Source organism: Salmo salar, chromosome ssa10 (genome assembly GCF_905237065.1).
Source record: "Salmo salar chromosome ssa10, Ssal_v3.1, whole genome shotgun sequence".
Classification (NCBI taxonomy): domain Eukaryota; kingdom Metazoa; phylum Chordata; class Actinopteri; order Salmoniformes; family Salmonidae; genus Salmo; species Salmo salar.
The window spans coordinates 106,676,677-106,693,665 of NC_059451.1; the positions used below are offsets into that span (position 1 = coordinate 106,676,677).

The 16,989-nt window shown below is 53.4% G+C and overlaps 1 protein-coding gene across 6 annotated transcripts in view; it reads left to right on the forward strand.

Moving 5' to 3' along the window:
- Positions 1–16,989, forward strand: part of LOC106561377 (FYVE, RhoGEF and PH domain-containing protein 4) — a 103,197-nt gene that overhangs the window by 82,045 nt on the left and 4,163 nt on the right. For 5 of the 6 annotated variants that reach the window (XR_006757071.1, XM_014125258.2, XM_014125259.2 and 2 more), the window contains exons 4-11: positions 10,323–11,031; positions 13,587–13,676; positions 13,928–14,073; positions 14,391–14,547; positions 14,942–15,080; positions 15,349–15,407; positions 15,653–15,799; positions 15,907–16,079. Coding sequence is in view for 5 of the 6 variants with exons in the window: in XM_014125258.2 (XP_013980733.2) it covers positions 10,323–11,031; positions 13,587–13,676; positions 13,928–14,073; positions 14,391–14,547; positions 14,942–15,080; positions 15,349–15,407; positions 15,653–15,799; positions 15,907–16,079 (1,620 nt within the window). In the remaining variant the exon portion in view is untranslated. The remainder of the gene's footprint in view (positions 1–10,322; positions 11,032–13,586; positions 13,677–13,927; positions 14,074–14,390; positions 14,548–14,941; positions 15,081–15,348; positions 15,408–15,652; positions 15,800–15,906; positions 16,080–16,989) is intronic. The other variant, XM_045688334.1, reaches the window with a different exon arrangement.

Genomic DNA, 16,989 nt, shown 5'->3' on the forward strand with positions numbered 1-16,989 from the left:
CCCAACATCAATATACCAGTTAACATTGCTATTATGCACATAGCAACATGGTCTAGGAAAAGGCGCCAATTCAACAGCACACTGATGTGTTTCAGAACCGTGAACAGCGACCACTATCCAACACGGGTGAAAAGCACATTTAAAATGTAAAAAATGATTAGTGTTGCACCATTGTTCTTATATAATATAACCATATACAATTTCAGTAGCACGTCTTCGAGTGATGGACTGAGCCATCCCCACGGCCTCCATAATTGATTAGTCCACTCAGACAGGCGCGAATCAGACAGGTGTCTTGTACACCATGAAAAACTGTTTTGATATTTACCACTGCTCGACTAAAGAAATCTCAGTTGACCAACAGTCTATCGACCAAACAATAGTGCTGGGCAGTGCTGGATAGTGGTGGACAGTGGTGGGCAGTCATGGATAATGGTGGGCAGTCGTGGATAGTGGTGGGCAGTCATGGATAGTGGTGGGCAGTCGTGGATAGTGGTGGGCAGTGGTGGATAGTGGTGGGCAGTCATGGATAGTGGTGGGCAGTCGTGGATAGTGGTGGGCAGTCATGGATAATGGTGGGCAGTCGTGGATAGTGGTGGGCAGTCGTGGATAGTGGTGGGCAGTCGTGGATAGTGGTGGGCAGTGGTGGATGGTGATGGGCAGTCGTGGATAGTGGTGGGCAGTGGTGGATAGTGGTGGGCAGTCGTGGATAGTGGTGGACAGTGGTGGATAGTGGTGGGCAGTCATGGATAGTGGTGGACAGTGGTGGATAGTGGTGGGCAGTGGTGGGCATTGGTGGATAGTGGTGGGCAGTGGTGATAGTGGTGGGCAGTGGTGGATAGTGCTGGATAGTGGTGGGCAGTGGTGGGCAGTGGTGGATAGTGGTGGATTGTGTTGGGCAGTGGTGGATAGTGTTGGGCAGTGGTGGATAGTGGTGGGCAGTGGTGGATAGTGGTGGATTGTGTTGGGCAGTGGTGGATAGTGTTGGGCAGTGGTGGATAGTGGTAGGCAGTGGCGGATAGTGGTGGATAATGCTGGATAGTGGTGGGCAGTGGTGGATAGTGGTGGACAGTGGTGGATAATGCTGGATAGTGGTGGGCAGTGGTGGATAGTGGTGGACAGTGCTGGGCAGTGGTGGAAAGTATTGGGCAGTGGTGGATAGTGGTGGATAGCACTGGGCAGTGGTGGGTAGTGGTAGGCAGTGGTGGATAGTGGTGGATAGCGCTGGGCAGTGGTGGATAGCGCTGGGCAGTGGCGGATAGTGCTGGATAGTGGCGGACAGTCATGGATAGTGGCGGACAGTGCTGGATAGTGGCGGACAGTCATGGACAGTGCTGGATAGTGGCGGACAGTGCTGGACAGTGGCGGACAGTGCTGAACAGTGGCGGACAGTGCTGAACAGTGGCGGACAGTGCTGAACAGTGGCGGACAGTGCTGGACAGTGGCGGACAGTGCTGAACAGTGCTGGATAGTGGCGGACAGTGCTGAACAGTGGCGGACAGTGCTGGATAGTGGCGGACAGTGCTGGATAGTGGCGGACAGTGCTGGATAGTGGCGGACAGTGCTGGATAGTGGCGGACAGTGCTGGATAGTGGCGGACAGTGCTGGATCGTGGCGGACAGTGCTGGATCGTGGCGGACAGTGTTGGATAGTGGCGGACAGTGTTGGATAGTGGCGGACAGTGCTGGATAGTGGCGGACAGTCATGGACAGTGGCGGACAGCGGCGGACAGTGCTGAACAGTGGCGGACTGTGCTGAACAGTGGCGGACAGTGCTGAACAGTGGCGGACAGTCATGGACAGTGGCGGACAGTGCTGGATAGTGGCGGACAGTGCTGGACAGTGGCGGACAGTGCTGGACAGTGGCGGACAGTGCTGGACAGTGGCGGACAGTGCTGGATAGTGGCGGACAGTCATGGACAGAGGCGGACAGTGCTAGATAGTGGCGGTCTGTGCTGAACAGTGGCGGACAGTGCTGGATAGTGGCGGTCTGTGCTGAACAGTGGCGGACAGTGCTGGATAGTGGCGGACTGTGCGGAACAGTGGCGGACAGTCATCGACAGTGGCGGACAGTGCTGGATAGTGGCGGACAGTCATGGACAGTGGCGGACAGTGCTGGATAGTGGCGGACAGTGCTGGATAGTGGCGGACAGTGCTGGATAGTGGCGGACAGTCATGGACAGTGGCGGACAGTGCTGGATAGTGGCAGACAGTGCTGAACAGTGGCGGACAGTGCTGGATAGTGGCGGACAGTGCTGAACAGTGGCGGACAGTGCTGAACAGTGGCGGACAGTGCTGGACAGTGGCGGACAGTGCTGGACAGTGGCGGACAGTGCTGGACAGTGGCGGACAGTGCTGGATAGTGGCGGACAGTGCTGGATAGTGGCGGACAGTGCTGGATAGTGGCGGACAGTGCTGGGCAGTGGTGGATAGTGCTGGATAGTGGTGGATAGTGCTGGATAGTGGTGGGCAGTGGTGGATAGTGGTGGGCAGTGGTGGATAGTGGTGGATTGTGTTGGGCAGTGGTGGATAGTGTTGGGCAGTGGTGGATAGTGGTGGGCAGTGGTGGATAGTGGTGGGCAGTGGTGGATAGTGGTGGATTGTGTTGGGCAGTGGTGGATAGTGGTAGGCAGTGGCGGATAGTGGTAGGCAGTGGCGGATAGTGGTGGATAATGCTGGATAGTGGTGGGCAGTGGTGGATTGTGTTGGGCAGTGGTGGATAATGCTGGATAGTGGTGGGCAGTGGTGGATAGTGGTGGACAGTGCTGGGCAGTGGTGGAAAGTATTGGGCAGTGGTGGACAGTGGTGGATAGTGGTGGATAGCACTGGGCAGTGGTGGATAGTGGTAGGCAGTGGTGGATAGTGGTGGATAGCGCTGGGCAGTGGTGGATAGTGGTAGGCAGTGGTGGATAGTGGTGGATAGCGCTGGGCAGTGGTGGATAGTGGTAGGCAGTGGTGGATAGCGCTGGACAGTGGTGGATAGTGGTAGGCAGTGGTGGATTGTGTTGGGCAGTGGTGGATAGCGCTGGGCAGTGGTGGATAGTGCTGCGAAGTGGCGGACAGTGCTGGATAGTGGCGGACAGTCATGGACAGTGGCGGACAGTGCTGGATAGTGGCGGACAGTCATGGACAGTGCTAGATAGTGGCGGACAGTGCTGGACAGTGGCGGACAGTGGCGGACAGTGCTGAACAGTGGCGGACAGTGCTGGACAGTGGCGGACAGTGCTGAACAGTGCTGGATAGTGGCGGACAGTGCTGAACAGTGGCGGAGAGTGCTGGATAGTGGCGGACAGTGCTGAACAGTGGCGGACAGTGCTGAACAGTGGCGGACAGTGCTGAACAGTGGCGGACAGTGCTGGATAGTGGCGGACAGTGCTGGATAGTGGCGGACAGTCATGGACAGTGGTGGACAGCGGCGGACAGTGCTGAACAGTGGCGGACAGTGCTGAACAGTGGCGGACAGTGCTGGACAGTGGCGGACAGTGCTGAACAGTGCTGGATAGTGGCGGACAGTGCTGAACAGTGGCGGACAGTGCTGGATAGTGGCGGTCTGTGCTGAACAGTGGCGGACAGTGCTGGATAGTGGCGGACTGTGCGGAACAGTGGCGGACAGTGCTGGATAGTGGCGGACAGTCATGGACAGTGGCGGACAGTGCTGAACAGTGGCGGACAGTGCTGAACAGTGGCGGACAGTGCTGAACAGTGGCGGACAGTGCTGAACAGTGGCGGACAGTGCTGAACAGTGGCGGACAGTGCTGAACAGTGGCGGACAGTGCTGGACAGTGGCGGACAGTGCTGAACAGTGCTGGATAGTGGCGGACAGTGCTGAACAGTGGCGGACAGTGCTGGATAGTGGCGGACAGTGCTGGATAGTGGCGGACAGTGCTGGATAGTGGCGGACAGTGCTGGATCGTGGCGGACAGTGCTGGATCGTGGCGGACAGTGTTGGATAGTGGCGGACAGTGTTGGATAGTGGCGGACAGTCATGGACAGTGGCGGACAGCGGCGGACAGTGCTGAACAGTGGCGGACTGTGCTGAACAGTGGCGGACAGTGCTGAACAGTGGCGGACAGTCATGGACAGTGGCGGACAGTGCTGGATAGTGGCGGACAGTGCTGAACAGTGGCGGACAGTGCTGGACAGTGGCGGACAGTGCTGGACAGTGGCGGACAGTGCTGGACAGTGGCGGACAGTTCTGGATAGTGGCGGACAGTCATGGACAGAGGCGGACAGTGCTAGATAGTGGCGGTCTGTGCTGAACAGTGGCGGACAGTGCTGGATAGTGGCGGTCTGTGCTGAACAGTGGCGGACAGTGCTGGATAGTGGCGGACTGTGCGGAACAGTGGCGGACAGTCATCGACAGTGGCGGACAGTGCTGGATAGTGGCGGACAGTCATGGACAGTGGCGGACAGTGCTGGATAGTGGCGGACAGTGCTGGATAGTGGCGGACAGTGCTGGATAGTGGCGGACAGTCATGGACAGTGGCGGACAGTGCTGGATAGTGGCAGACAGTGCTGAACAGTGGCGGACAGTGCTGGATAGTGGCGGACAGTGCTGAACAGTGGCGGACAGTGCTGAACAGTGGCGGACAGTGCTGGACAGTGGCGGACAGTGCTGGATAGTGGCGGACAGTGCTGGATAGTGGCGGACAGTGCTGGATAGTGGCGGACAGTGCTGGATAGTGGCGGACAGTGCTGGATAGTGGCGGACAGTGCTGGATAGTGGCGGACAGTGCTGGGCAGTGGTGGATAGTGCTGGATAGTGGTGGGCAGTGGTGGATAGTGGTGGGCAGTGGTGGATAGTGGTGGATTGTGTTGGGCAGTGGTGGATAGTGTTGGGCAGTGGTGGATAGTGTTGGGCAGTGGTGGATAGTGGTGGGCAGTGGTGGATAGTGGTGGATTGTGTTGGGCAGTGGTGGATAGTGTTGGGCAGTGGTGGATAGTGGTAGGCAGTGGCGGATAGTGGTGGATAATGCTGGATAGTGGTGGGCAGTGGTGGATTGTGTTGGGCAGTGGTGGATAATGCTGGATAGTGGTGGGCAGTGGTGGATAGTGGTGGACAGTGCTGGGCAGTGGTGGAAAGTATTGGGCAGTGGTGGACAGTGGTGGATAGTGGTGGATAGCACTGGGCAGTGGTGGATAGTGGTAGGCAGTGGTGGATAGTGGTGGATAGCGCTGGGCAGTGGTGGATAGTGGTAGGCAGTGGTGGATAGTGGTGGATAGCGCTGGGCAGTGGTGGATAGTGGTAGGCAGTGGTGGATAGCGCTGGACAGTGGTGGATAGTGGTAGGCAGTGGTGGATTGTGTTGGGCAGTGGTGGATAGCGCTGGGCAGTGGTGGATAGTGCTGCGAAGTGGCGGACAGTGCTGGATAGTGGCGGACAGTCATGGACAGTGGCGGACAGTGCTGGATAGTGGCGGACAGTCATGGACAGTGCTAGATAGTGGCGGACAGTGCTGGACAGTGGCGGACAGTGGCGGACAGTGCTGAACAGTGGCGGACAGTGCTGGACAGTGGCGGACAGTGCTGAACAGTGCTGGATAGTGGCGGACAGTGCTGAACAGTGGCGGAGAGTGCTGGATAGTGGCGGACAGTGCTGGATAGTGGCGGACAGTGCTGGATAGTGGCGGACAGTGCTGGATAGTGGCGGACAGTCATGGACAGTGGCGGACAGCCGCGGACTGTGCTGAACAGTGGCGGACAGTGCTGAACAGTGGCGGACAGTGCTGGATAGTGGCGGACAGTGCTGGATAGTGGCGGACAGTCATGGACAGTGGTGGACAGCGGCGGACAGTGCTGAACAGTGGCGGACAGTGCTGAACAGTGGCGGACAGTGCTGGACAGTGGCGGACAGTGCTGAACAGTGCTGGATAGTGGCGGACAGTGCTGAACAGTGGCGGACAGTGCTGGATAGTGGCGGACAGTGCTGGATAGTGGCGGACAGTGCTGGATAGTGGCGGACAGTGCTGGATAGTGGCGGACAGTGGTGGATCGTGGCGGACAGTGGTGGATCGTGGCGGACAGTGTTGGATAGTGGCGGACAGTGTTGGATAGTGGCGGACAGTGCTGGATAGTGGCGGACAGTCATGGACAGTGGCGGACAGCGGCGGACTGTGCTGAACAGTGGCGGACAGTGCTGAACAGTGGCGGACAGTGCTGAACAGTGGCGGACAATCATGGACAGTGGCGGACAGTGCTGAACAGTGGCGGACAGTGCTGGACAGTGGCGGACAGTGCTGAACAGTGCTGGATAGTGGCGGACAGTGCTGAACAGTGGCGGAGAGTGCTGGATAGTGGCGGACAGTGCTGGATAGTGGCGGACAGTGCTGGATAGTGGCGGACAGTGCTGGATAGTGGCGGACAGTCATGGACAGTGGCGGACAGCCGCGGACTGTGCTGAACAGTGGCGGACAGTGCTGAACAGTGGCGGACAGTGCTGGATAGTGGCGGACAGTGCTGGATAGTGGCGGACAGTCATGGACAGTGGTGGACAGCGGCGGACAGTGCTGAACAGTGGCGGACAGTGCTGAACAGTGGCGGACAGTGCTGGACAGTGGCGGACAGTGCTGAACAGTGCTGGATAGTGGCGGACAGTGCTGAACAGTGGCGGACAGTGCTGGATAGTGGCGGACAGTGCTGGATAGTGGCGGACAGTGCTGGATAGTGGCGGACAGTGCTGGATAGTGGCGGACAGTGCTGGATCGTGGCGGACAGTGCTGGATCGTGGCGGACAGTGTTGGATAGTGGCGGACAGTGTTGGATAGTGGCGGACAGTGCTGGATAGTGGCGGACAGTCATGGACAGTGGCGGACAGCGGCGGACTGTGCTGAACAGTGGCGGACAGTGCTGAACAGTGGCGGACAGTGCTGAACAGTGGCGGACAATCATGGACAGTGGCGGACAGTGCTGGATAGTGGCGGACAGTGCTGAACAGTGGCGGACAGTGCTGGACAGTGGCGGACAGTGCTGGACAGTGGCGGACAGTGCTGGATAGTGGCGGACAGTCATGGACAGAGGCGGACAGTGCTAGATAGTGGCTGTCTGTGCTGAACAGTGGCGGACAGTGCTGGATAGTGGCGGTCTGTGCTGAACAGTGGCGGACAGTGCTGGATAGTGGCGGACTGTGCGGAACAGTGGCGGACAGTCATGGACAGTGGCGGACAGTGCTGGATAGTGGCGGACAGTCCTGGACAGTGGCGGACAGTGCTGGATAGTGGCGGACAGTGCTGGATAGTGGCGGACAGTGCTGGATAGTGGCGGACAGTCATGGACAGTGGCGGACAGTGCTGGATAGTGGCAGACAGTGCTGAACAGTGGCGGACAGTGCTGGATAGTGGCGGACAGTGCTGAACAGTGGCGGACAGTGCTGAACAGTGGCGGACAGTGCTGGATAGTGGCGGACAGTGCTGGATAGTGGCGGACAGTGCTGGATAGTGGCGGACAGTGCTGGATAGTGGCGGACAGTGCTGGATAGTGGCGGACAGTGCTGGATAGTGGCGGACAGTGCTGGGCAGTGGTGGATAGTGCTGGATAGTGGTGGATAGTGCTGGATAGTGGTGGGCAGTGGTGGATAGTGGTGGGCAGTGGTGGATAGTGGTGGATAGTGTTGGGCAGTGGTGGATAGTGTTGGGCAGTGGTGGATAGTGTTGGGCAGTGGTGGATAGTGGTGGGCAGTGGTGGATAGTGGTGGATTGTGTTGGGCAGTGGTGGATAGTGTTGGGCAGTGGTGGATAGTGGTAGGCAGTGGCGGATAGTGGTGGATAATGCTGGATAGTGGTGGGCAGTGGTGGATTGTGTTGGGCAGTGGTGGATAATGCTGGATAGTGGTGGGCAGTGGTGGATAGTGGTGGACAGTGCTGGGCAGTGGTGGAAAGTATTGGGCAGTGGTGGACAGTGGTGGATAGTGGTGGATAGCACTGGGCAGTGGTGGATAGTGGTAGGCAGTGGTGGATAGCGCTGGGCAGTGGTGGATAGTGGTAGGCATTGGTGGATAGTGGTGGATAGCGCTGGGCAGTGGTGGATAGTGGTAGGCAGTGGTGGATAGCGCTGGACAGTGGTGGATAGTGGTAGGCAGTGGTGGATTGTGTTGGGCAGTGGTGGATAGCGCTGGGCAGTGGTGGATAGTGCTGGGAAGTGGCGGACAGTGCTGGATAGTGGCGGACAGTCATGGACAGTGGCGGACAGTGCTGGATAGTGGCGGACAGTCATGGACAGTGCTGGATAGTGGCGGACAGTGCTGGATAGTGGCGGACAGTGCTGGACAGTGGCGGACAGTGCTGGACAGTGGCGGACAGTGCTGAACAGTGGCGGACAGTGCTGAACAGTGGCGGACAGTGCTGAACAGTGGCGGACAGTGCTGAACAGTGGCGGACAGTGCTGAACAGTGGAGGACAGTGCTGGACAGTGGCGGACAGTGCTGAACAGTGCTGGACAGTGCTGGACAGTGGCGGACAGTGCTGAACAGTGCTGGACAGTGGCAGACAGTGCTGAACAGTGGCGGACAGTGCTGGACAGTGGCGGACAGTGCTGGACAGTGGCGGACAGTGCTGGATAGTGGCGGACAGTGCTGAACAGTGCTGGACAGTGGCGGACAGTGCTGAACAGTGGCGGACAGTGCTGGACAGTGGCGGACAGTGCTGGATAGTGGCGGACAGTGCTGGATAGTGGCGGACAGTGCTGGATAGTGGCGGACAGTGCTGGATAATGGCGGACAGTCATGGACAGTGGCGGACAGCCGCGGACTGTGCTGAACAGTGGCGGACAGTGCTGTATAGTGGCGGACAGTGCTGGACAGTGGCGGACAGTCATGGACAGTGGCGGACAGCGGCGGACTGTGCTGAACAGTGGCGGACAGTGCTGGATAGTGGCGGACAGTCATGGACAGTGGCGGACAGTGCTGGATAGTGGCGGACAGTGCTGGACAGTGGCGGACAGTGCTGGACAGTGGCGGACAGTGCTGGATAGTGGCGGTCTGTGCTGAACAGTGGCGGACAGTGCTGGATAGTGGCAGACAGTGCTGGATAGTGGCGGACAGTCCTGAACAGTGGCGGACAGTCATGGACAGTGGCGGACAGTGCTGGATAGTGGCGGTCTGTGCTGAACAGTGGCGGACAGTGCTGGATAGTGGCGAACAGTCATGGACAGTGGCGGACAGTGCTGGATAGTGGCGGACAGTGCTGAACAGTGGCGGACAGTCATGGACAGTGGCGGACAGTGCTGAACAGTGGCGGACAGTGCTGGATAGTGGCGGACAGTGCTGAACACTGGCGGACAGTCATGGACAGTGGCGGACAGTGCTGAACAGTGGCGGACAGTGCTGGACAGTGGCGGACAGTGCTGGACAGTGGCGGACAGTGCTGGACAGTGGCGGACAGTGCTGGATAGTGGCGGACAGTGCTGGACAGTGGCGGACAGTGCTGGACAGTGCTGGACAGTGGCGGACAGTGCTGGACAGTGGCGGACAGTGCTGGACAGTGCTGGACAGTGGCGGACAGTGCTGGATAGTGGCGGACAGTGCTGGATAGAGGCGGACAGTGCTGGATAGAGTCGGACAGTGCTGGATAGTGGCGGACAGTGCTGGATAGTGGTGGACAGTGCTGGATAGTGGCGGACAGTGCTGGATAGTGGCGGACAGTGCTGGATAGTGGCGGACAGTGCTGGATAGAGGCGGACAGTGCTGGATAGTGGCGGACAGTGCTGGATAGTGCTAGGCAGTCGTGGATAGTGGCGGACAGTGCTGGATAGTGCTAGGCAGTCGTGGATAGTGCTGGACAGTGGTGGATAGTGGTTCGCAGTGGCGGATAGTGGTGGATAGTGCTGGACATTGCAGGCTGAGGGGATTGGAAGGGAATTGTCATCTGAGGGCAGGTGGGTCACAGACAGGGAAACAGCTAGACGAGCTGTAGGATATGGTCATGCCAGATGGAGGGTTGTGTGTGTGTGTGTGTGTGTGTGTATGTGTGCGCACGCACATGTGCCTTCAGAAGTAGGGCAGCAGGTTATCTCTGGGGACTGGTGCTCTACCTTTCCAGTCTTCCTCTTCTCCTCCACTCTTTTCCTCCACTCCTCCCCTGCCCTAAGCATTCACACCTCCTCTGCACAGCTCACCGCAGCCCTGTGTTTTATTTTTAACCTGCGGACATACTTCAATGCTGCCGCACAGTCTCTGTCTCTCTCACTCTTTTACGCCACTCACTAGTCACTACACTTAACAGCAACTGAACTTGCTCTCTCTTCTCCTTTCCTGTCATCTTTGGCTTTACCTGTTTATCAGTGGTGGTCTCTGACTTCTTCCTGTTCTATCCCTCTTCCTCTCCTCTCACAGCCAGTCGGAAACCAAGAGGGAGGGCTCGCCACTGAAGCAGCTTAGCAAGTCGCCCCTCTGCAGTCCGGCTCACCGGTGCTACCAGAGACAGTCTGAGCCCAAGCAGCAGGACAACAACTCGGTGGATTTAGGCTCTGTCCCAGGAACGCCACAGGATGCCCACAAACCAGCGGCTAACGGGGTGCTAGCCCAGATGGACAGAGACAGGGACAGGGAGAGTGGATCCCCCCTGAGGACAGACACTGCCCTGGTGAATGGGGACATGGGGGACAGGAGCACAGAGCAGAGTGGGGATAACTCCCCTACAAACACAGAGACCCATACCGAGACAGAGACCCATACCGAGGCAGAGACCCATACCGAGGCAGAGACCCATACCGAGGCAGAGACCCATACCGAGGCAGAGACCCATACCGAGGCAGAGACCCATACCGAGACAGAGGCCCATACCGAGGCAGAGGCCCATACCGAGGCAGAGACCCATACCGAGGCAGAGACCCATACCGAGGCAGAGACCCATACCGAGGCAGAGACCCATACCGAGGCAGAGACCCATACCGAGACAGAGACCCATACCGAGGCAGAGACCCATACCGAGGCAGAGACCCATACCGAGACAGAGACCCATACCGGGGAGGACAGTGAACCTACAGGAGACCCCCAACCAGAACAAAGGAAGGAGGAGGCCATTGTAGAGCAGAAGGTACCGGTAAGTGTCTGTGAGGGGGGGTACACTGAGTGGCCAGAGAGTTCATGTCAGTATAGTGCTGGTGTTTATGCATGTGTTTTCCCTAGCACATTTATCCCCATGTCAGATGTTTCAGGATCTTTGCCCATTAGAGCTATGTGCTGTCTCATTTAACTGACTTCACAGTCTACTGTAACATCACTGCGCCTTTACTACAGTACACACAAGGGTTCTGCGGCTGTCCTCATAGGAGAACCCTTTTTGGTTACAGATAGAACCCGTTTTGGTTCCAGGTAGAACTCTTTTGGGTTCCATGTAGAACCCTCTGTGGAAAGGGTTCTAAATGGAACCCAAAATGGTTCTACCTGGAACCAAAAGGGGTTCTTCAAAGGGTTCCCCTATGGGGACAGACGAAGAACGCTTTTTGGTTCTAGATAGCACCTTTTTTTCTAAGAGTGTAGCCTTTGTCTCTGCAGTGTGTCTGGTTCTTACTGACTGATTCTGCTACTGCTGGGTGTTATTTTCAGGACTGAACTGAACAGATGTCAAATGCTTCAGCGGCTGAAGAGTTGAGTTTACACCACAGTAACCCTGTGTGAGGCCTTGCTGCTGCCTGGCTGAACGCCTCGTGATTATAAATATCTGTCTCTCAGATGAGTGTGTTCACTCAGCAGTGAATGGTAGTGTATGAGACGTGGGCTTTAGCTGAGTTAAAGTGGATCCTATGCTTCATGGCTTATCAGTCTATACTGTATCTCTGTTGGTTACTTGACATGCTAAGCTAGCAGAGAGGGAATAAGACCATGGGTGGTAGAAACGTGGTGTCTTTTTGATAAAAGCAGTACATAACGTGCAGTAGAGCTGGGGGTGTGTTTTGTCAGTTTAAGCAGGACAGTAGACCACTACACCTATAACATATGCACACATGACCGTAAGTCACTTTGGATAAAAGCGTCTGCTACATGGCATTTATTATTATGAGCAAGCTGAGACAGAGAACCCTTGTGAAACATTCAGCTTGCTTGGATATTATTCCAGTAAAGACACTCAAAGTTATACTTGACTAGTAACCAAATTACAGTCAGTCTATTCGTGTGAATTTTTGGTGGAGAGTTCAAGGAAGGACTGCTTTGAGGTAGAATAATTTGTAATACTCTGGGCATCAAATACAGTAAAGGGTTTGAATGTTAATGAACTATTTTGTATATTGTGATAGGGAAGAATAATACATTCAAAGTAATACATATGAGAATAAATAGTTGTACAGAGCACAGAGCAAGACAACATTCCTCTTGAACAATACATGTGGGATACACACAAAGAATCCATCTATATCAATGAATAGAGGAAGTGAGCATTCATTCTCTGTTCAGCCCTAACAATCAGAATCCTGCAGAATCTTGATATCGATTTGTGAATATTTTGTTAAAAAAAATGTTTACCCCTTTTCCTCCCCTATTTCGTGATATTCATTTGGTAGTTATAGTCTTGCCCATTGATGCAACTCCCGTACGGACTGGGGAGAGGCGAAGGTCGAGAGCCATGCGTCTTACGAAACACGACCCTGCCAAGCCACACTGTTTCTTGACACACTGCTCGCTTAACCCGGAAGTCAGCCGCACCAATGTGTCGGAGGAAACACCGTACAGCTGGCGACTGTGTCAGCGTGCATGCTCCCAGCCCGCCACCGGAGTCGCTAGAGCGCGATGGTACAAGGACATCCCGGCTGGCCAAACCCTCCCCTAACCCAGACGACGCTGGGCCAATTGTGCATTGCCTCATGGGTCTCCCAGGCGCGGCCGGCTGCGACACAGCCCGGGATCGAACCCGGATCTGTAGTGACGCCTCAAGCACTGCAGTGCCTTAGGCCACTGCACCCCAGAATCTTGATTTCTTAAGTATGTGGGAGACACTCGTTGGTCTGTGTTTTACATACTGTTCTGTTACAGTAACACAGTGAGAGGTTCCCCTGCACACAAAGCACTCTGACACTGTGAACAGAAGTTCCCTTTGTCCTCATTTCCCCCTTCCAGCCTTTCATTTTCTGTTTTGAGAAGAACCACACACACACACACACACACACACACACACACACACACTCCGCAATAGCCCAATACACACAGGAACACATACTATAGTATGCCCAAGCAGCACTGCTATTTAAAAGGAATTGTGGAACCCTCAATTAAAAGGAACATAAAATATTGATTGAACTGAAACCCTTTGTTGTCTTAATGTTAACATTGCTGTGTTGAAGCACAAGTTTTTTTTTAAAAGTGATACTGTTGTAGATCTCTCTGGGGAAGTGTGTTTGTGTCCGCTATTACAAAACAGGATCCTCGCGCAGCATGAGGACAATGTGGGAGTGAGCATGACCTTCAGGCTCAGAGTTCAACGCCTCCTTTACTCCCAGTTGTCTAACCTGACTTGAACACAACATATATTATTTGTCAAGGGGCCCTTTTCACCCCCTCTAGCTATAGGAACATGGCCATGTCTATGAAGTGTACATGCAGTATGCATCTCCCCAACTTGTCCCACAGCCAACTGACATACCTCTCTCTTCGGTGTTTCAGGAGACCAACGAACAGAAGCTGCACAAGATTGCCAATGAGCTCCTGAAGACAGAGAGGGCCTACGTCACACGGCTCAACCTTCTGGACCAGGTGAGTGTCCCACTGTCCGTCCAGGGTTCTGTCATTTCAGGGTCCTGTTCAGTAGGTAGAAAACGTTTTGATATTGTGAGAAACAGGGAGGTTTTACCTGAACCTATCACACCGACATTCTGTTGTTGGACATGGTGTGTCCTACTGAACACTGACCCAGGTCTACCTCAGCATGAAAAGAAGGCAGTGTTCATTATTATGATCAATTCAATGTGGTTTACCTCGCCTGGCCATGTTGTGCCACCATGCAGGTGTTCTGTGCCAAGCTGATGGAGGAGGCTCTGAAGGGCACGTTCCCTGTGGACGTGGTGAAGAACATCTTCTCCAACATCTCCTCCATCAACACCTTCCACAGCCAGTTCCTGCTGCCTGACCTGGAGAAACGCATGGGAGAATGGTAAGCTCCTCATGACTGACTGGCCACGCAGTTATAGACTCCGAACACAGACCCATTCAAGTGCCTGAGCTCACAGATTTCACCCCTGAGAATGCATGAAAATACGATACAAAATAATATTGCTAAGATGAGTAACAATTCAGCCTCTGTGACTCATTCAGATTCACTCAGACACAGATGTAATAAAGGGAAGTTGTGGTTTTGAAATGATGGTCTGTCCATTGAAAAATCATGTTTGAGTCATCCTCCACTTGGAGTTTCAGGGTTAGGGGATGGTTACCTTGAGGTCCCTATCTAACGGTCACCCCTCCCTACAGGGAGTCCACCCCTCGCTTGGGGGACATCCTGCAGAAGCTCACGCCCTTCCTGAAGATGTACGCAGAATACGTGAAGAACTTTGACAACGCCATGGAGCTGCTGAAACAGTGGACGGACCGCTCTCCACAGTTTAAAGCCATCATCCAGGACATCCAAGTATGAGTGTAGATTCTAAACACAAGGCCTGATTCAAAAGTGCACAGGTCTGCTGTTGTGGATTAACAAATTGTTTGTATAGGAATTATATAAATCCATAGCAATTCTAGGAATTATATGATCTGAGTTTCGGACTACAGCACTGTAATAATTTACCTGTGGATGTACAGATTTCTGCTGCAAGGTCTCATTTGGTTTTCAAGGAGAAAGAAATCTATTGATATCTCACTATTGATTTGTACTATGAATAGTCATCATGGAATGGAACAATTGAATCATTTATGGTTGTGTCAACTGGTCCTGTTTAATGGATATTCCTCTAACAATTTGTGTGGTTTTACTTTTAAGCCTTGAACCCTGAAGTGACAGTGGACTGCTTTATTTTGTGTTTCAGAGTCAGGAGGCATGTGGTTGTTTGACGTTGCAGCACCACATGTTGGAGCCGGTACAGAGAGTTCCCCGTTACGAGATGCTGCTCAAAGACTACCTGAAGAAACTGCCTCAGGACGACGCCGACCACCAAGACGCAGAGAGTGAGGACACTGGAGTGCTTTTACTAGTCATAATCTGTACACTATAGAGCAGGAGTACATGGAATTTCACAGACTTTCTTGTGATGATAATCATGTAATTACTTCACATAAAAAAATACATGTGAAACCTCCAGTGCCAATTACAAACATTTGCCTTACATTGAAAACACACAAAACTGTTGTTTAGTTATAGAACATTTCTATTACACCATTAATTTCATTTTCAATAAGGTCAAAGTTCATCATAAATTCTTTCCATGTTCCTCAGAGTCATTGAACATCATCGCCATGGCAGCCACACACTCCAACAGTGCCATACGAAAATCTGTGAGTATCTGCAGCACACCACTCTTATAATCTGAAATAAAAACAGGACCTGTATTCAAAAAGCTTCTCAGAGTAGGAGTGCTGATCTAGGATCAATTATGCCTCTATGATTTTTACGAATAAGACTATATGGACAAGGGGGACCTGATCCTAGATCAGCATTTCTACTCATATGCTTTTTGGCTAGTGCAAGCACTAACCCAACCAAGATTTTTGAATCCAACTAAAACCCCTTCCCTGGTCAGGAGAATCTGAAGAAGCTGCTGGAGATCTATGAGATGTTAGGGGAGGAGGAGGACATCGTCAATGCCTCCAATGAGTTCATCAAGGAGGGACACATCCTGAAGCTGGCTGCCAGGAACACCTCGGCTATGGAGAGATACCTCTTCCTGGTGAGAAATGCGCACACACATTTCACTTTCTCTGTACTCAACCAAGTCTGGAGCAATATATTAGCAAAACAAGCATTAATCATAGGTGTTTCTTTGTTCCCCTTCAGTTCAACAACATGCTGTTGTACTGCGTGCCCAAGTTCAGCCTTGGAGGGCCCAAGTACACAGTACGCACGCGCATCGGCATCGAAGGCATGAAGGTTCTAGGGACCACCAACGAGGACTACCCCCACACCTTTCAGGTGTCTGGCAAGGAGAGGACCCTGGAGCTGCAGGCCAGGTAAGCTGTTACATCCACCCTTAATACGCCCTATAGAGCCATACATCCAGGTAACTGACAAAATAAAGGAAACACCAGCATAACAAGCATCTTAATAGGGCCACCACAAGCCACCAGAACAGCTTCACTGCACCTTGGTATAGATTCTACAAGTGTCTGGAACTCTATTGGAGGGATGCGACAATTTTTCCACAATAAATTCTATAATTTGGTGATTTGTTGATGGTGGTGGAAAACGCTGTCTCAGGTGCCGCTCCAGAATCTCCCATAAGTGTTCAACTGTGTTGAGATCTGGTGACTGAGACACACACGGTATTTTCAAACCCCTCTTTCAAAGTCACTGATCTCTTCTTCTACCCATGGTAGGCAAAATGATGAGCGACTGGCCGTTTTTATACACGACCCAAGCATGTTCATTGCTTAATTAACTCAGGGACCACACCTGTGTGGAAGCACATGCTTTTAATATACTTTGTATCACTCATTTACTCAAGTTTTATTTTGCTAGTTAGCTGTAGATAACAGGCCTAGTTCTACTCCACCCTATAGCCAAATGTATAAAAAAAAAAATGACTGCCATGATTCTCAAAAGAACGGTTAACTGTATACTACAGTCCCACACCCTATTGCTAACTATTTCCACCTTGCACAGCCAGAACAGGAGGGCCACCCCTCAGAGCCTGGTTCCTGCCTTGTTAGGGAGTTTTTCCTGCATTGCTTGCTCTCTAGGCTGGATTTCTGTATAAGCATTTTGTAACAACTGCTGTTGTAAAAAGGGCTTTCTAAATACATTTGATTGATTTGATTGACTATAGATAACCACCCAAATTCTTATGATAATTTGACCACAATCTTCTGCTAACCCTATGGGGGTTTAGTGTATGATAAGTACTCTACTACAGCTCATCAT